Source organism: Meleagris gallopavo, chromosome 8, assembly GCF_905368555.1.
Source record: "Meleagris gallopavo chromosome 8, MGAL_WU_HG_1.1, whole genome shotgun sequence".
Lineage (NCBI taxonomy): Eukaryota > Metazoa > Chordata > Aves > Galliformes > Phasianidae > Meleagris > Meleagris gallopavo.
The window spans coordinates 30,415,551-30,436,182 of record NC_139411.1 but is presented as its reverse complement, the minus strand read 5'-3'; the positions used below and the strand labels follow the sequence as shown (position 1 = coordinate 30,436,182).

Sequence of the window (20,632 nt, the reverse complement as noted above, 5' to 3'; positions counted from 1 at the left end):
ATGTGGAGGAGCAAGCACGATCAGGGCCAACATGTGAGTGAAGAAATTATCACACATACAAGTTGTTAGTTTGAGGTTCACTTAAATTTTGCACACCTCTTCATTTAAGCACATCAAGTAGTGATCAACTCACTCTATCTAAATTACACATTGTTACTGCTTCTTGTGATGACCAGGCAATGTGTGATAGGTATTTGGCTGGACATACTACGTCTCAAATAAAACTAAGAAGAAAAACTTCAGAGTTTTGGATGAAAAGTGTGCGTAGTAAGAATATGTAATAGCTAAACTGGGGTCAAGTGATGTGCCACTAGAAATTAAAACATTTTGATAGTTCTTGGGGTTGTACATAGAAAAATTTGTTGTTGGTTTGTTAGTTACTTGGTAACAAAAAAAAAATAATAGGTTGAGTAAGCTGGTGCTTTGGAATGTTCTAGTGTTATGTAATTTTTATTCTTTAATGGAAGTATCATCAGTCAGCTTAAGGCTAGTGTTAGTTGCCATATAAATATACTTTCCCCTATAGAAGATTTACTTTTTATTATATTTAAAGTAGAATACTGACTTCAAAGGCTTTGAAATGGATAGGAGAAGATCTTCCACTAGCCTTACCTTCAGAAGCATATTATCTGATTATATGCACTCAAAACAGTATGCTTGTATTTTCCTTGCTCTGAAGGTGAGGTTAGTACCTGTCTCTTTTGAGGACCCACAGTTCAAATCATCCTTCAACCAGTCAGCCACTTTATTTGCCAAGTATCAGATGGCTGTACACAAGGACACACCTTCTGAATGTGGCGAAAATGAGGTACAGTTCACTGCATGCACCTTTATGAAAACATTCTTACTGTGCAGTTAAATGGTGGGAAATGGTATCTGCTAGAATGATTCTAAATGTTGAAATACTGGAGTTTCAGTTTGGGAGGGAAAATGTAAACAGACAGGGAGCTTCTGTGTTTTTTAGTAAGCTTCTGCTGTAGGCTTTGAGAAGGAAAAGCTGAACCAGAGGGAAGGGGGGGAAGCACTGCTCTCATGCAACGTTAACACGTTAAGTAGAAGTGTTGTTACAGGACTTTTAAAGAGGTTTGGAACTGAGATATTTCTGTTGGAAGTGGGATAAGGGTATGGAAGTGCCTTTTTGATGACAAGTATTTCTGCTTTAAAGTTGTTTGTTACTTTCATGCTTTTCCTTAATTTTTCTTTGCTTTGCTTTCTGTAATAGGCTAAGGTTTTAAAAATCTCAGTTTTATTCATGCTTTACTGCCAAGCGTAGCTCTTAACTAGAACCCAAGTTTGCAGTAGGAATAGTGCAAAAATACTACTTGGGCTGGTTGCCTTCGATTCAGAGTGCATTGTGCATGAATAAGAGCCTTCTACAATAGGAAAAGGGGTTTGTAGGATGCTAATCCTAATCTAACAAGGCTTAAAAAGACAAGTAGAGTTCTGAGCAAGCATCTTCTGGTTCTTTGGCTCTTGCCACAATGTTTCCATTAGCAAAATTAACAAAGCTGGTATCTCAGATCCATCATTTCTTCTATCTACTGCAAATGCAAGGCTTGAGTACTGATCTGCCAGAGCTTTTGGTTCTTAAGAGCAAGACTTGCGCAGAAGTGATACCTAGCAAACTGTGGCTGCTTTCCAGGTAGAATAATAAAACCACATAACCATTTTTGGCTTTAGATCGAGAGAATGTAAGGGGAGCATGTTTGTAAGATCTCTGTAATGCTACTGTGGAAAGCCATAAACTTTATTTCGCTTTGTTTTGTAACACAGTGAGACTTATAACAATAATAACTGCTGCCTTTTTCTCAATTTCTGATATAAATTGAGTTAATTATAACGTGGTAAAAATTGGAAATACATCAGGAAATTCTGACCTATTTAATAGATTTGTAAGAAGCATTACCTGGTCTGATGTGTGACTTCATTTGTCTGCTACAGTGATTGTATTCGAGCCTTAATGCTTAGATACAGTAGCATGCCTTTACTATTAAAATTGTGTTGTTGCATTGACAGGGTGGTAAGAACTTCCTATGTCTACTTATTTGTTCAGTTATGGATTTTTTTTCAATAAAAGGCTCATCATGAATCTGAAGGACAGTATCAATGACTGCTTACAGTTCACTTTTGAATGGCACCTCGTGCCCTGTTCATTAATCTCTTTTGGGGCAGAATATATGGCTTGGTTTAGGCTTGGGTGTGATGGTCCAAATCACTCATAATTACACAAAAAGTATTTTAATCTGTTTTAGAGGCCCTAATACCTAATCTTTGGGGGAGGAGAACTATTGGAACCTCTATATCTATACTAGATACTAAGTAGGGTGAAACTGCTCCAAGTTATTTAGAAGAACAGTGGGAAGTGCTATCTGAAAGCCCTCAATTTTTCTCACGCTCTTTTTCAGACTTCATGTCATACAGACATTGTGGAGCCAGGCATTTCTTTCAAGCATAGGTAAAATGAAATTCTGTATTATGCACAGGGCTTTCTCGGAGTACTTACAGGTCTGCTTTGGGTCTTAAAATGGCAAACATCCAGGATTTTTCTTTGGATCTGAAATCTAGCTCTTAATCTGTGCACATATATCTACGTACGGTAGATGAACCTCAGAGTTGTTGAGCCTCTTTCAGAGAGAGCCCTGTACTCTTTTATATGTGGGGAATTTCTAGTTGAGGAAAAGTATTCAATTTTATATTTGGCTGAACATTTCATCTTCAGAAACCAGCCTACATTTAAATTCAGAATCCAACAAAGATTATTGTGGGATATATTAATAAGTTCTCCTTGGAATGTATTCTTAAGTTGTTGGCATTACAACTGCCTGCATTAGGTAGACTAGTTTTCATATTAACTATATTGCATTAAAATGCAATTTTAGGAAGGGATTTATAATTTTGCTGATTAATTTAAAATAACACTAATATGGAAAGTTATAAAATGTTCACAGTATTAACATATGTAAGCCATGAAGCTGATTATTGCTCAGTGAATGTGGAAGGTCTTTTTGCACCAATGCAACATGTATACAATTTTCCATCAAGATCTTAAGTGAGGAGGCAGAAGAGAGAGTTCTAGTAGTTCTAGTAATGTTTCTCTTTTCAAAATGTGATGTTTGGGAAGCGGGAAACCTCTCTTCCAGGTTTGTAAATCCAAATTTTGCTGTCAGCAAACCCTTAACAACCCCCTGCATCCTTCATTTTAATAGTGCTCCCTTCAAAGCCCTATCTGTCTGTGATTTTACAGTGTGAGCTTGTCTGTGGTGACAGTGAGAAGATGTTATGGCTGAGGATGTAAGGCAGTTTATTAACTGCTAAATGAAATGCTAGAAAATAAACATTCCGTGTAATTAAGGAGACAAACTGCCTTCCCAATAAATAACTTTTTTAGTGGCCCATGAAAAGCACTTCACTTCTGCCTCCTGCTCTGTGAAACGGCACCAAGTCCAGCAGGCTGTGTTTCTGAAGCATGCAGGTTTGTCCAGCCCAGCTATTTAATAGTATATACGAAATAGGAAAGAGCTCTGTCACTGAGCTCATCTAGTGGTGAAGATTTTCTGGATGAAGTTTATTTTTGATGCAGATGGGGCTATCAGCTGTCACTCCAAAGCTGGCAATTTCTACTACAGCAGCAGCTGTAAGATTGAGCTCCACTTGTGATGACTAAAGGTGTGCAGATTAGAAGTTCTGTTCACGCTGCTCTTAACATCTAGTTGGGTTCAGATACTAGTCAACCTCTGGTGGGTCTACTAAAATACTTCCAGCAGCAAAATAACTAAATAAAAGCTATCTGCATTTTTTTGATACTGTTTTGCACATTTTAAATGCAATTATTCTGCTACTGTTTCTGATTCAGCATCCTGTAGTCCTGTCCCTGGCTTTCTGTTATTGAAAATGCATCTTGAAAAATGCATTGCTGGTTCTCTCCTCTTGCTCCTGTACTCGGTCACTACAGTGGCTTTTCTTTTCTCATTCTGCAGTGGTGGTCTCATTCAGAGATGGTGGTTTCTGTAACGTTCTGGCACTGTTCTGTAGCACAGCTCATGTTGATGCAATGCTATCTACTTTTTATTTCTGAAACTGCCTTTCTTAATCTTTATACAAATGGTTCTTGTATGAGAATCCAGCTATGCTATCTTCAGTACCTCCTTGCAAACTGTATTTAACTTTGGCCAGCCATACCCTGCTGAATGCTTTGGCTATCTAACAAAACAGTGTTTGTCCCTTGTGTTAATTTAGGCCATACTTTCAAAAAAAAGAAAAAAAAAAAAAAAAAGCAAAAACATTTTACTTGTTTTACTACTCTGATAACCTTGTTGAAGGCACTGAATAACTTAAGATAGTGCAGGATTGTGCGTTTTAAATGCTTTGGTAAAAGCCAAAGCCTTATCTGTTTATTCTTTAACCTGAGTCATGTTCTTCCTAACGTGGTGTTTGGATGCTGTCCTTATCCTGGCAGAATGCAGGTGCTTGATAATGATCTTTAAAGCTGGTCTCAAGTTTGGAAACTGTGGAATGAGAGACACAATATGAGAATTCCTTCTGGGCCAGCTGCTTTGTGCTGGGGTGGTGAGTTTCCAACTTCTGTGATGAAGCTCCAGAAAATCAAGCTGGCTGAAAGGACAGCACCCACTCACCTCTCTCTTGTGCCTGTGTTACAAATTAATGATATCTTAATGTAAACTAACTGCAATACACATTTTGTATGCAGGAACTCTAGGAACTCTTATGAAGACTAGTGACAAGAATACAAGCTGTTGCTTTATACAGACAACTAGCAGGTGTATTTTACCACTTAGATATTCCTGTATACTTAATTCTTATCTTTAAATGGGCTATTGGGAAAATCTGAAAGACTTGGGGGAAATCCCAAGAGGTTATTGCCCAAGGAGGTGGTGGAGTCACCATCTCTGGAGGTGTTCCAGACCTGTGGAGATGTTGCACTGATGTGGGCATGGTGGGGATGGCTCAGCTTGCAGATCTTGGTGGTCTTTTCCACACTTAAGGGTTCTATGATTCTATGACACTATTAAATGGGAAAGTAATAACAGTGAATGAGTAAATGAATGAGTATCTCTGAATGAGTTAACATACAGACATGAGAAATAGGTGTATTGCTGCCTGTTGAACAAATTTGTCCAAGGCTGCTCCTGGATGAGCTACATCCCTGAAGTGCTCATTTTTGGAAGAGATGAAAATGTGCAAGGGAAGAGTCTGTTTTAGTGTTTGTCACATTCTGTGTGTTTCTTCTGCCTGGAAGTTGTGTACATAGATCTTTTCCTGCAGTCCAGGGTGGTAGCACTGTTCCAAATACAATAGAGCTATTGCTTGTTACCATATAACTTTTCCTTGCAGAAGTACTGGAAGATTATATTCAATGTTATATACACAATTGCACATATTGCACTCATAAAAATCCCCTATTGTAAACAATTACAAGAGTTTGTATGTTTACAAGTTACTTTCTTTTTTTTCTGCTTGGGTGGTAGAGTTGTATTTATTTTCTGGGAAAAATATTGAGCTGCAATGGGGAAAAAGAATTACAGGGAGAATCTGAATAAGAACAACTTCTGCAATGAGCTGAGAGACAGTAGGCTGAGCATCCTTTCATTAAGCAAGCACTGTTTCCCTGTGTTCTGGTGAAAGATCAGCTGGAGCACAAAGCTGATCAGCAGATCCAGAGCACCATGATTATGCAAATAAATGTAGTGAATGGCACTTTGTCCCTTTTTTTCTTCAGCTGTCATAAGAAATATAATGAATCTTGATAATATAGCTTTGTCGTAACTTCTGCATAATACAAAACTGCATTTATCCATTGCAGCCGGTATTTTATTTTGGTTTTGAAATTCAGCAACAGGCATTTGAATAGCACTGGATTATTTTTTCTGGCTGGTGTGGTAAAATATGGCCTGCGTTTTTTGTCAGTAGTTTTTATAAGAGTTCCTGCATGCAAGACTGCATATTGCAATTAGTTTATATTAAAATATTACAGCAGAGGTATCAAAGTTGTTCATTGTATTTAGAAATCAAGTTTGGTTCATCCCAGGTTGCTCTCTTCTGATGCGTGCATATGCATTTAGGGGAGGTTTAGGTTGGATGTTAGGAGGAAGTTTTTCACCCAGAGGGTGGTGAGGCACTGGAACAGGTTGCCCAAGGAGGCTGTGGATGCCCCATCCTGGAGGCATTCGAGGCCAGGCTGGATGTGGCTCTGGGCAGCCTGGGCTGCTGGTTGGTGACCCTGCACATAGCAGGGGGTTGGAACTGGATGAGCATTGTGGTCCTTTTCAACTCGGGCCATTCTATGATTCTATGAACTACAGTGTTTATTGTTGCCTCGTGGCTCTTCTCTTCCATCTGGCAGAGCTCTGTGTCTGTATTGAACTTGATGCCGTATAGAGAAGGAAAAAGCTGTAACGCTATTGCAAACATTTATTCTCAGCTATTTAGTACCATTAGTGTTGTAAAAATAGTGATATGTTGGCTATTTATTTGTTATGATAGTGAGACTTGATTTATGCACGCAGTGAACTTCATCAGCTCTGACAGCTTGTATTTTCCTTGGGTCTTGCTCCTACAGGCAATCAGTTAAATCAACTCTTATCCCCAAACAAAGCACAATTGAAACACATTTTTCTTTCCAATTTCATATGAAAAAATAATATTTTTTAGCTTGCAGGCTTGATGGCTACTGCTTTAATTTGCACTGGAACAACCATAGTATATAGTTGTGTATAGCTTCCATTGTTCAGCATAGCTCTGACTGCAGCGTGAAGGGCTGTGACTGGTGATGGAGCCATACCTGTGTCAGCTGCTCAGGTTGAGTCAGGTGTGGTTTCCTTCCATTGCACAGCTGCTAGCTGGAGGGAGCCTGTAGACAGGGCTTGGGAAGTGAGGGACTGTGGGAGCTGAGAAGAATCAGAAGTTAGGAGTAGGTCCTGTTGGTGTCTGGGATCTGGATTTGGTTTTACAACCTGGATTTAACACCCTGATCTAGATGGAGATGTTTATCACAGTGGAGTTGGACCAAGTAGCATTTGAAGGCATCACATCTCAAACAATTCCATGATTCTATGAATTCCCATGAAAATTTAGTAAGTTCTCAAATAATTGGAGTAAGGAATATGAGCATATGATTCTATCATTTATCACAAATTCTTATTTAAAGGACTGTTTGCAGATAGCGTTCCAGGCACTTTGGGTCCAAATTCCTTGCTAGCATCCCTGATGCAGCTGTAGAACCAGCTCTACAAAGGTTATGCTCCATGCTTTGTGGGGCTGTGCTAAGAGAAAACTTCGTATATATTTCTACTTTTGCATGGCAGCCTGATACCTGGCTTTCCTTGGAGCAGTTGAAGGGAGGGCTGTGCAGAATGTAAATGTGGGAGATCCTGTGATTTGACATAACCCAGCTTTAGAATGGTTAACAGAAATGCTTCAGAACGTTTTGCTACCAGCTTCAGTGTTTTATATACATATACTGTTAAAATGCTGTTCTTGATTTTTTGATTGGTAGATGCAGATGTTAAGCTGGCAAGCCCCAGGGCAAAGTTTGTAAACAAAACAAATAGGCTGAGAACTTCTTGGCCGTTCTGTGACAGGAAAGCAAAGTTCTGATTGCAGTGATGCAATCCCTGGCTAATTTGGGCAGAAGGTGGGATCTCTCTTAACAATTAAGTATCCACCTCACCAGAAGCATTGCATTTCTGACCCTATCTTGTCCTTCCTACCATCCTTCTTGGAGCATATAAGTTGTCAATATCTACTTTACATTATGTATCCACTACAAATATATACACAGTATAGCTGTTGGCTACTTTTGCTCTTAAGCTGTATTCAGTTAAAAAGTGAGCCTATAATTCCATACAGTTTTTACATGATATTTTTGTCATGTAAATGTTAGAAATGCAGCATTTTTCTTCTCCCTGCCTCTTCTCTGGCACACTTAATGGCTATTGTGAGAGCTTTGAAACAATGGCACTATATGCCTACTTCATTAATGTGATTTTTCAGTCTTCTTATGGTAGTGTTTGCCTTTAAGGAAAAGGGCTGAAGTGTGACTGAAACAAGCTATGTGCAGCAATACAAGTTAGAAAACATTTCCATAAATAATCTTAAAAAAAAAAAAAAAAAAAAATCTACAGTAGTTACCAGAAGGAGCCAGAGAGAACAGTTTATTGTTGTTTGGACCTGCTGGAGCAAGTTATTTAACTTTTCATGGGTGTTTTATAATGACAAGCTTGTAGAAGAATAGTGTATCTGTGTCAGTTCCCTCTGCAAAGCTGGCTGGACACTCGCTTTACTTTGTGCTTAACCAAATATTTGTCTTGGAAGAAAAGAATTTAGCAACACACAAAAGATACATTGTTTGAAAAGGTGCAAAAAATTACTGAAATAGGTATGTTTTTTTTTTTTTTTCTTATCCAGTTTCTTTAATTGCCTCCCAGAAATACACTTGAACTACTATAGGAAGCTGAGCAAGCAGCCTAGGAAATGCTGAGGAGCACGTGCTGATCAACCCCAAGTTGGTATCAGCAGCAAGCTCCAGACCCTTAGGTCACTCTAACCTAGTCTCCCATTTCTTTGGCTAGTGAGAGAATGTGCGAAAGACAAACCATGCCCTTGTGGTTATTGTAGCCCCCTTAGCTTGCCTAGGCAGCAGCACACTTTTAGAACGCTCTTGAATAAGTTTTTAGTCATTGGAGTCAATGGCAGTGCTCACTGGTGACTGGCTCTCATGGTGGGTCCAGTCCCTTTGCCATGGGGATCTCTTACTGTGCTGATTACAGAGCTGGTGCTTGACTGCCTGCTCCATTCTGTGTGGCCTTCTGCTGTGGATCCATTAATTTTATTCTCTAAATGCCTGTAAGAGCCCAAACATTTAGGTGTCCAGTCAACTAAGCCAAGTCCATACTGTTTCATTTCAGTTTTTGCATCCCAGTTTATGTGGTTTTCCTTATTTTGGCACCGACTTTTCTATATAAGCACTTTACTGCAGCAAATCTCCATTATTTTAAGAATGATGTTCTCTTAAGAGACGAAGCCACAGCGATTTTGGTCACAATAAATTGAAATAGTAATTCTGAAATCTAAATGTTGTCCCATCACCAATTATTTGTTTCATCGGTCTGATGATCCTTGCTATGAAAACTGCACTTAAGTCAAACAGACTTTAAATTGACTCTTTCCCTATTGACTGTCTTTTAAATGCTCTTTTTTCAGCTTTGGGTCTGTGGCTACTAAAAGTTTTTTTTTTTTTTTTTAACTGTGTATTTCTTATTTCTGTCACTCTGCAAGTGAAGATGAACAAGGAGAGTTCATGTTTGACAGCCAAGATGTATTTATTTAAACTTGTAAGTTACTGAGTTACCAGGTGAAACCCATGCTGGGTTGGCATCCAAAGTGTCTGGATGGCCTGGATGGCTTCCTTTGCCTGTACAGCTTCCAGTTTTATTGCAGCTTTTTAAAGGTGTGCATGTGCTTTTACTCAGTTATCTTTCTGCCCTCTCCTTCCATTTTTAGTCCTTAGCATTGTCATCTTCTCTCAGTTTTATTTGAACTTCTTTCCTGGCGTTCTGGTTGCTGTGATGGCTTCTTTATGGCAACTGAAATTAATTTGCACCAAAGAAAGAATCTTGCTGTTTCATATATATATATGGTTTTTACAAGATTGAAGCTTATGTAATTCAATTTGAAATTAAAATTAGAAAAGTATGACTTTGTGAAAGGAATTTCAATTGTGCCCGTGTGACAGGTTGATTTATTTTACATAAACACCAGCTTTTGACTGCATTTCTTTCATGGTTCGTTGGATCGTTTTTTGGGTTGTGTTCATAATAATCCTGCAGTCATAAAAATGAGTTTGTCACATGAGAAAATGAATCTCATGTATAGTTGAGCTTAGGTACACATGTGGACAAGGTGTATTCTTGAGTTACAATGGGTGTTGTGGTTTTGGTGGTGTGAGGGGAGAGTAGGGGTTGAGATGACAACAAGAAGGTGAGCACATCTAAAATATCTGTTATTTTCCCCCTTTGTGTGTGAATTAAATTCTTCTTTATCAAATGAAATGCTTCATTTGATTCACAATTTCCTGAAGTTTTCTTGAGTTTGATTAAGAAACTGATCTGACCTGAGAACTTCAACAAATATAAAGGGATGAACTAATCTGTAATAAAACTTGCAGTGTTTCATTCTGCTAAGCCTGTGGTACAAATTCAAGAGCAGTAAATTCTTTTTCTAGCCACCAGTGGAGACAGTTGCAAGCAGAAGTTATGCTTGGAACACTTGGAACGTCCCCCCCTCCCAATGTGGGGCCTGGAGAATCCATACAGCTATTTGAAAAGTGTTGTTGGCTCGGTTCTCTCACCCATAGGGCTTTGACTTGCACTATAAAGCTAAAGTTACAGATTAAGAACTATTGGGGGTCTTCTGACATCAAAATGAATAACACATGGTTTATTCTTCTGGTGCCTGCACATTCTAAAGGCATTGGCTGTAGTGACTGATGCACGAGCACCGGAGGAATTTGTAAATGGCTGTTCTTTATTTATGGGAGCATAACTCGATAATTCAAATTTTGAGTTACTTTTGTTCTCCTCAAATACTGTCTATGCCTTTTTCCCATTGTGCTCTCTGTCCCTATCCAGCAAATCATAAACAATTTTGGAACTGAATTAAGATATCACAATAACTTGTTTTTCTAAACTCAGTAATTTAGGGTATCCACTGCTTTGGTGATGAGCACATCTAAAATTGCCAGTTATGGAAAATACACATTGCATTGTTTTCAGTGACAGCTCAGTAGAAATTCAGTGTTTATCCCAAAAATTTATCATTTATTCATAGGTAAGCTAGAATATTACTGTGTATTTGAGTGGGAAATCTGAAGTCTGACTCTGTGAAGCCCTGATTCTTTTAGCATCAGCACTGGAATACCTTTCAGTGCATCCTAGAAGACATTAAGGTTTCCTTTGAACTACATTGGGAATGGTTCACTTAATGTTTGCAGATCCATATATATCCCAGAGGCTGTGTTTTTGTTAATAAAACCTGATTTATGGCTTTTTTGGAAGAAAAGTAGTGGTTATAACTACTTAGGTTGTATATGAGACTCTGTCCTAAGGCAGCCATTTGTAGTATTGGCGCTTCTTAGCGTTGCTTGTTTCCTCTTGTCCCCTGCATGGGGAGAAGTGAGCAATCTGGGTGGCTGAGGCTGATGCGGGTGTCCAGGACCAACATCCAGGTGGGTTTGGGGTCTCCTCTTTGCAGATCTCCACCCAGAGCCTCTCTGGGTACCTGTGCCAGGGCTGCAGTGCCCACACGGCACAGCTTCCTGATGGTCAAAAGTTTTGCAAGTAGTGCCCTGCCTTTTTGATGCATCTCTCTTTAAGAAGAAAACTGATCTCTTATTTAGCTGAGGAATTTGTAGGATTCTTGACCAAAAAAATCTTGTGATTAGTTTTCTTGTGGGTATCATTATATTCTTTTTATCAAGCTGAACATTTCAAGTTTCTGTTTATTATTCTTTACAGTTTGTTAACCACTGACTTATTAAATAAATCACTCAGCTCGTTACAGGAGGGCAGGGAACTGTGTAACACAAACTTAGCTGTTTAACAAAGGAATGTTTTGGGGTTAAATACATACCAGAACTTTGTAATATCTTTTAATATGTTTTATGTGGAGTCTACCAGTAAGGAAGTATTTGTATCAAATATGTAAATGTTGGTGAGTAAACAGCTATTATATTTTACTGCTCTTAGAATCTTGAACAAGCTCCAGTTCGTTAAAAGCTTGCCTATTGTTTGATTATTTGTAGCACAACATTTCATACTGAGTAAAGAATCTAGTCTTGAAAATATTTGCACTTTCAGGAAGTTGATTTTTTTTTTTTTCCCCCCTTCCATCTTTAAATTCAATCAGGCTGGCTTCTGATGGTGATTGCAAATAGCCTTGGTTAATTTATATGAGAGACACGATGGCCCTAAGCCCCATCCTTCAGTGATGGGACATGCACAGTGGAACTGTGGGAAAAAGCTTCCTGTTGCAGGAGGTCCCATAGAAAAGCAATGTGTAATTTAGAATAAATGACAGATCTGTGTTACGGGGTGATAATTCTCTCTCATCTCACTTTTAAATATCTTCTATCTTATAGAAGTTAAGTGACTTGGATAATTAGTTATTGTATCTTCTTGTTCACAAATCAGAAGGTGGGGAATTTGTTGGGAAATTTTATTTCAACTCCTAAAATCTGTTGTTTTTTTTTTAATTATAATGCTTTGAGAGCATATGCTTATCTGAGCTGTAGTATATCCTGAAGTATTACTAATATTCTTGTTTTTCTACTTTGCATATTTGGACCGTCTTCTGGGACACATTTTTGATGTATTTACCTTGATGCAGTTCACACGATTCCTCTGCGATTCTCCCCTTGAGGTAAGCATTAATTCTAGACACGAGTTGTGAAGTGAGTGTATTCTTTCCTCTTTATTTTCTGTAATTGGTACATCATGGGTATAGATGGCACGGATGGGTGTCACGGCGTTGTATCATCAGCAGCCAGTAAGGAAGGTAACACTGAATCTGTAAAGGAGTCTGAGGAGCTGAATAATTAACTACCCCTGAATTTCATATCACTGCAGTAGGAAAAAAAGAAAACAAACAAAAAGGCAGAAATTACTGTACTCAACTTATGTTCTTTTCCTTAAGAGAAATATTACTAAATAATTTACTGGCCTTGTGTTTGTCTTCAGTCTGAGTTAAAAGTTGAGGAGAGATGCTGCTGTTTCTTTTCCAGTAAGCAAACTGTTGTAGATCTGTTTCACTGTCTTTCTTGTTAGTCTTAAAGAGTTAAGTACAGCGTGACTGTAATGAAATTGTCAGGTTATAGTAATTACACTGGTAATGCGATATGTCGCAGTTTGAATGAATCCATGTGTGGAGAGTTTGTTGCTTTTACTCTGCTGAGTCCACTGGCCTTTGCATTCCTGAAAGCTGAAGAGTAATAGAGCTCATTAGGCTTTATAGGAAAAGGGCTTTTATCACCTCGTCAACTCGGGCAGCAGACTGCTATTATATTCTTAATTTTGTATGGCTACGTAGATGTTGATGCACGCTTCCCCGCCAGGTTTATGCCAGTATTGTTTCTTACAGACACTTTTTATTGACATTTTGAAGCTTGAATTAAATTTTGTGTGGCACCACTACAGATGTCTTCAATTAGATGAAGTTAAATAAAAGGGGTTTTGTATCAGAGGCCAAGAGATTCTTGAAATTCTTTATTCTGAAACAGTTGCCACAAGAAAATCTAGTAGTGAGCAGTCTGTTTACTCTTTGGAACAAAAATAATTTAGAATCAATTTTAAGTTTTACATGATTTCAATTTGTAATTTAAAAAAAAAAAGTTTTTAATATCATTATTAACTGCAAATAAGTATCGATGCCCAAACTCTTCCTGTCTTTATTTCTTCATTTTGCTGCTGTGTTTAGTTTCAGTTTTGGCTATGGGCTCTGGCATAAAGAAAAATGAATAGGTTTTAAAAAATGATACAGTATGTAGTAGCAGAAAACTATGTGATTTTCTAGCAGTAAACAGGGTACAGTAGAGAACTGATTTTGGTTTTTGCTTGGTGTTCCTTTCCTCTTAGAAGCTATATCTGAATATTTGTCTCTTACCCCAGTGGCTCAGCACAGGAGAGTAGCTTACCATTGGAATCACAGGATGGTTGGGTTGGAAGGGACCTTAGAGCCCATCCAGTTCCAATCCTCTGGATGGTTTTCTGGAGGTTGGTGGCCCTGCCTGTGGCAGGGGGTTGGTACATAATGATCCTTAGGGTCCCTTCCAAACCAAGCCATTCTACAATCCTCTGCCATGGGCTGACTGCCCCTCACTACACCAGGCTGCCCAGGCCCCATCCAGCCTGGCCTTGAGCACCTTGCAGGGCTCCCTACAAAAAATCAGCATGGCTAATCACCCTTTGTTTTGGATGTACATATAGCAACACGTGTTTTTTAGTGCACTTCATGTGGTATTTATGAACGCTTGGTATTTCTACTCTCTCTTTAATCACTCAGCATTATGGGATCTTTCTGTGCATCTTTGCACTCAGCTCTTGCTGGCACAGTCTGTGGCAGTGTTGAACCACACTTTTAATAGAAAAATTTTCTTGTTCAGAGTGAATTTAGTCCGTTTTTTATGTAGTGCCCATTGCTTCCTGTCCTGTCAGTGGGCACTACTGAGAGTCTGGCTCCCTCAGCTTTATTCCCTCCTGTCAGGTGTTATACGTATAAACAAAACCTTCCCCCAGATCATCTGATTTTGATGCTGAAGGATCTCAGCTCTCTCCTTGTACGTCAGATGCTCCAGTCCTTAATCATCTTTATGGCCCTTCCCAAGTCAGTCTGTATTACCCTATACAGGACCCAATATTCCAGTTGCATCCTTACCAGTGTTGCATAGAGAGGGAAGTATGCAACAGAGCTACCAACACCTCCCTTGAGCCGCTGGTACTGTAGGTACTATTTTGATGTGAAGGTGCATTGCTGGTTTTTTTTCTTATTTTTTTCCCCTCTTGTGTGGATGGAAGCCTGTAGTGCTACATCTCTGCTTACACAGCCTATATTTGTAGGCTGCATCTCCACTAATCCCTAATGAAAGGAGGAGACAGTAATGAACAGGAGACCCGTTAGTAGCCAAGTCAGATAGAAAACTACCATATGGTAGGTTTTGTGTGTGTGCCTTTGGGAGAAGAACTGCTGGAATTTATCACTTCACTTTGGCAAATAATTTCCACTTGAGGTAGAAATCAAGAGCTTCTTGGTTGCTTTTTTTTTTTTTTTTAAATTTTTCTTTGTGTAGGGTAGCATGGATTTCATATTTTTTTTTTCCTTCCATCCACAGCAGAGAGTAAAATGGAAACGTTCAAAGTAGGAGATTTCATGAAACCTCCCAGAGAAAAACAATCATGCAGTTATCAGGATTAAGACACATTTTCCTGGGGGATGGTACAGTGCCTTTCGTAGTTGCACACCAGTCTGGGTTAGGGGTTAACTAGTCTAATTTCTATATTAATAACACTGAAATGTATTAGAAGTAAAGTGAAAGACCAGTGTGCTTTGAAGAAAATTGAGTGCTCTCACCATTATTGAAGTTTCATTATAAGCACTTATTACATTGGATTGTATTAATTAGGGCAGCATGTAATGCCAGACAGTATTAAATATTTAAATGTTAATAACGTATAATAAATTATGATCAATCACCCGTTCATGAAGAAAATATAGGGCAGAAATAGCTATGAAAACTAAGGAGTATTAATAGTTCCTAATATAGCACATTTATTTGTGCCTTGAATCGCATAGCCTGAATTTTAGTTCTAGTTTTAGTGTTTAGTCCTTTCATACAACTTATTTAATGCATATAATGAATATAAACAAAACAGTTAATTTCAAATGTTTGCATTTCTTTATGTATGTTCTGGAGGATAGAGGGGCTTTTGTTTCAGATGACTAGCAGCACCTATCATTTGAACATTAATTGCGTGAGGAAGTAAGAGGATATTGGTTTTGATCTCTTTCCATGTAACATCTCTCACGTTACATTTGTTGATTCATTACTCAGAGAAATGATGTTCTCAGTGGCAAGAGCAGCTCGGGTTTTTGTAGTATAAGGGCTAATGTGTTATTTTGTGTTGATAAGGGCTCCCTTCTCTGGTGGGACTCAACTGCGTGATGTCCCGTGTATATTTTACACAGCCTTTGACAGCCGTGCTCCCATGTGGCTGTATCAGCAGTGTGAAATGGTATAACCTGCTCACAGGGAGGATTTCCTATGCTGGGCCCGTTACATGTCTAATGGCCTGGATGGTATGTGAGAAATCAAGGCAAAGGAGCCAAGTATTCACTGAGAAATTGGAGAAAACATAGTACTTACAAATGCTACAAAGGATTATATTGTATGAAAACTTCTCAAGGAGGAGGAGAATGTGCTTTTTAAAAATGTTATTTACTTTATGTAACAGATCCCTGGACGTTTTGCCTGAAATGAGTACTGTGCTTGTTATCCTTGTTAAAGAACACAGCCTCTTTTATGTTTGTGGATTTCTTTATAATTGAGTTAATGGAATAATGCTGCAGTTCATGCCTTACTAAAAGTTCTTAACTGAGCTGATGCTGCAGTTGGCAGATGTGACTGAAGCCATGCAATGCTATTCCAAGGTTGGGCTCCCGTGCACACAGCAGTCTTTTACCTGTAGAAGAAAATCTTTTCCATGTTGTTGCAGACAATCTTTTATCACATTTATTAATTTCTATATAATTTATTTTTGAAAAAGAAATGAAACCTGTTTTATCTGATTATTTAAATCAGTCTGTGTTAAATTACAAGTGACGTTTCCCCTAGGATTGCTTCCTTCTTTAAGTCACCTGCTGCACCGTGGTGGTTAAGAACTTAACCTGGTCTCTTAAGGTTACTCTTAAAGAAAATCTCTTAATTTCAAGCTCTCAAACTTTGAGCATGTCCCAACTTAAAAACTTTAATAGTGGCTGTGTGATTTCATTTGGCTCTACTGAAAAGTTGAGGATATTGTATGGAACAGTGATTACCAAATGAGTAGGCTTCTCCTAAATGAAAAGAACCTCAGTTTCATGTATCAGTATCCCCCCTTTAATATCCCAATATTCTGCAGCTTTAGCTCTCAAATATTTGATCATTTCACTTGTATGGCATATCTTCAGCTACATACCTAGTTGTATGCTATGTGACTGAATAAAAATGTAAATGCTTTATTGTACAGCCTTTATTTTAGGACTTATTGGTTGGGTAAGTCAGTTGAAATGATTTTTGTCCAAGTGATTGATTTCTTTTGACACACATGGTAACAATTAGAATAGCTTCTACTGCCCGTCATCTCTTCAGTCTACGCTACTGTATCAAAATACTTGATTAAACCCTCCTCCTGCTGTTGTAATGCAAAACAGTTGGTAATAGCAGGTAGTATTGTCAGATTTATTGAGTGAGAAGCTGCTTTTTGAAGATCTGGCAATACAGTGAAAAACACAACTAGATGGATAATTAAATTCAGCGCTGCGAAATTCAGGATTAAAGTAACTTAATGTTGGAGGAAAAGGCATGCCAGAGTTGATTGCACAATACAATTGAAATTAGGAGATAATTTTCTTTGTAATTTGAGGCATCCTGGCTTAAGAGCTTTTACCCAGTGTGGGAGTGTACTTTGCTGTGTGTTCAAAGCCCAGCGCACATCAGCAGTGGTTTTGCAGAAGCTCTCTTTGTGGGCTCACAGCAAGAAGCTCCAAGTTCTGAGGCAGCAGAGAACTCCAGGCTTCTAGATGAAAGTTCTTTAGTTGGTCATAAAGAGTAAACCCTACATCGTGAGCTGACAAGTGCTTTTTATAAACCTATTCCCAAAGAATCTCAGTGGCTACACTGAGGAACTGAACTGCTGTGACCAAAGGCTGCTGATCATGGATATGCAACCAAGATGATGAAGGGCCCAGAGGGCAGAATTTGCGAGCAGCTGAGCTCTGTGGGTCTGCTGGGCATGGAGCAGAGCAGGCTGAGGGGAGCCCTGATAGCAGCCCACAGATCCTCACAGGGTAGAGAGGGGCAGCACTGAGCTCTGCTCTCTGGGGTTGGTCACAGGGCCTGAGGGATGGCATGGAGCTGCGTCAGGTGAGGGTTAGAGAAAAGCTCCCCTGAGCTCTGGCAGAGGCTCAGGGGAGTGCTGGGACACCGCTCTCAGACGTTGGGTTTGGGTGATGCTGTGTGAAGCTGGGGTTGGACTCGATGGTCCTTATGGGTCCCTGCCAACTTGAGATGTTCTGTGATTCTACAGATCTATTCTACAGTGACAATCAAAAACGATATAGAGAATTAATATTGTTTCCCCTGTTTCTCAAATTCTTTATTTCCTTTCTCTAAGCGTGCATAGCAGGAAAGATTTCTTACAGTATTTTCTTTTAAAATCCCTAAAATTGTTGTTTTTACTGGAAATCTATCAGTCTGATAATGATATCCTGTTTTTCTCAGGCAGAGAATCCACCAAATGGACCAGAATGTGGCTACGGTTCTTTTCACCAGCAGTACTGGCTGGATGGGAAGATAATAGCTGTGGGTGTCATTGATATCCTGCCCTACTGCGTGTCCTCTGTCTATCTGTACTACGATCCAGACTATTCCTTCTTATCTTTGGGAGTCTACTCTGCATTACGGTAAGAGGATTTTTGTTTTCTGATTAGACATAATAGTAAGAATTGATACTTTTTCTTAAATTGAGACTTGATTTCCATTCTAAACATATGCTGCTAACACTGTCTCTAGCAAAAATTCTTTTCTTTAAATTCTCAACAGTTGGATGCATATCTAAATATGTCCTAAATTTTCTTATCTTTCTAATTAGCTAAATACATTTAAAGATTAAAAAAGTCTGAAAAATTCAAAGGAAATACCTAGTCTTTATTCTTCAGAAAATAATTTATATTGCTTGGTTTCAATAGAGAAAAGCCTCTTTTTTGTTTGGATGGAAATAATTCTTCCTTTACCTTAGCTTAGTCACCAAATGAAATTAATCACTTATACTTGTTTGCACAGTGAGATTGTAAAAACTGTCTTCTGAATTAGTGGTTTCCTGCTATGCTAGTGCTGAGTGTATTTTCAGGTATGTTAATCTCATTACCTTTTGTCTGACAGACAGAGTAATCCTGTGAATTTTGAAGCCCTAGGTTAACTATCAACCTTTTTGAGCGTATTCCTCTCTTTGTAAAGGTGAATTTTGTGATTTGTGAATAATCTACTTATGAATTACACAAATGCATCTATCAAGAGCAGTCTCACTAAATTCACTGCTAAGTTGCTGACATCAGTCTAATGGTTTGTTCTTGCTGAAATGAGTCACTGCAGTCACTCCTCCCTATCTACCATGTACGATTGCTAGAAGCAATCACACCTTTAGCCAGGTTAGTTTATTGAGTAGAAAACTGTTTGCTTCACCTGGTTAGTGAGCTGAGCTCTTGGGGAAGAAGCTGTTAGTACTGGAGCTGGTGCAAGAGCTATGGTGGAGCCATGAAGCTGAGAATGGCTTGATAGAGTGCAGAACCTTACTCTGGTAAGCTTCTAGATCAGTTAAGCTTCTAGAGCAGTCTCTCCTGTTGCTTTTGGCAAGAGCTGGTAACACTGCCCTCCTGTTGGCTTTCCTCACCTTGTTCTAGAGATTTTCTTTATGAAGGAGAAATTGTAGGATCGTAGAAAAGTTTAGGCAGGAAAGAGCCTGTGGGCATCTCTGGTCTGGTTCTGGCTCGGATCAGGGGTAACTTTCAAGTTGTCATGTGCATTCATGTGACTGTCAGTTACACTGATGTGTAGCATCTCACTTGGTCTGTAGTTAAAAGTGTCTGAGTTACCATTTTTCTGAATTAGAAGGAATCAGAAATAACAGGTAGAAAAACATTGGAATGACCGTGATGTAGAAGTGATCTTTGTTTCTAACACTGGTCTGGATTTTAATACAAACATTTGCTACTTAAAATTAGACTTATCTTTTTAATGCAAATTGCCATAAGCAAATTCTAAGAGTTATTTTTCATTATGTATCGCATTATTTTATGTAATAATAGTCTGACATAATCCATGCTTATGAATTCTTGAAATGATTTAAAATTTTCTACCTAATAAATTTAAAACTTTGTCATTGCAGCATGCTTTTGTGGCTCAACTCATGAAAAAGCAGCTTGTAAATTCTGCTGCATTTAAGGCAATAAACATGAATTTTCAGTAGGCTTGGGGGGGGGGGCAGTCTTTTTCTCTTTTCAAAAAGGGGGAAAAAAGCCCTTAAGAGTTGGGGAGGATTTAGGAAGCTGCAAAGGAATCTGATACCTTAAAAGCTGTTGCCAATTTTACTCTGAGGAGGTTAAACTGCATTGCAATGCTATCGCTTCCACTTCATGATATTCTGAGAATTTTTGCTCCTGAGTCATAGAAAGGATGCAGTTTGAACATCTTGTGAAATAAGGAGGCATTTGAGTACAGAATGAGGGGAGAAGAGGCTACATGTAATATATGAGTCTGAGGAAGGGCTGGGAGAAGCTGACCAGGGCATGTGAAGTGATTCTTCTTGTCATTTTTCAGAAAATGTTCAGCATTCTCCCATAATATTCATAATCTATCTATTGTAAGGGGAAAAAAATGCTTAACATTCTTTTGGAATTGGATTATTTAGCACTGAAATACTGAGTTTTGTATTGATGTGTACGTATTGCTCATTGTTGCCTATTCTTGCCAAGTGCTAATAGCCATTATAATTCCTTAAATATGTATCTTAACTGAAAGCCTTATTTAAAAAAAAAAAAAGTTCAAGTCTATGACCCCTTTTAACCCCTTTTCCAGGAGAATGATTTAGGCAGAAAAAAAATGCAGGTAGGTGTGAGTTGTGCAGTGTAGTGCTGCATTGCTGCTGCCAGGTTGGTGTGATGGAAGAGTCTTTTCTTGCGTTAGGTCTCAGTTTGGTTCTGCAGTGGTACACTTCTCACTCCTGTGCAGCACTGCAGTTCCCTCCTGGTTTTGGGAAGCATAGGTTTGCACGTGGTCAGTTGGTCAGTGAACTAGAGAGCAAGAAAGGAA

At 38.7% G+C, this 20,632-nt stretch overlaps 1 protein-coding gene across 4 annotated transcripts in view; it reads left to right on the top strand.

Moving 5' to 3' along the window:
• The window catches only part of ATE1 (arginyltransferase 1), a 69,447-nt gene that overhangs the window by 12,113 nt on the left and 36,702 nt on the right, over positions 1–20,632 (top strand). For 3 of the 4 annotated variants that reach the window (XM_085229465.1, XM_085229466.1, XM_085229463.1), the window contains 2 exons: positions 12,403–12,435; positions 18,047–18,228. In XM_085229465.1, coding sequence (XP_085085591.1) covers positions 12,403–12,435; positions 18,047–18,228 — 215 coding nt within the window. Of the gene's footprint in view, positions 1–679; positions 809–12,402; positions 12,436–18,046; positions 18,229–20,632 lie in introns of all 4 variants that reach the window. The other variant, XM_085229464.1, reaches the window with a different exon arrangement.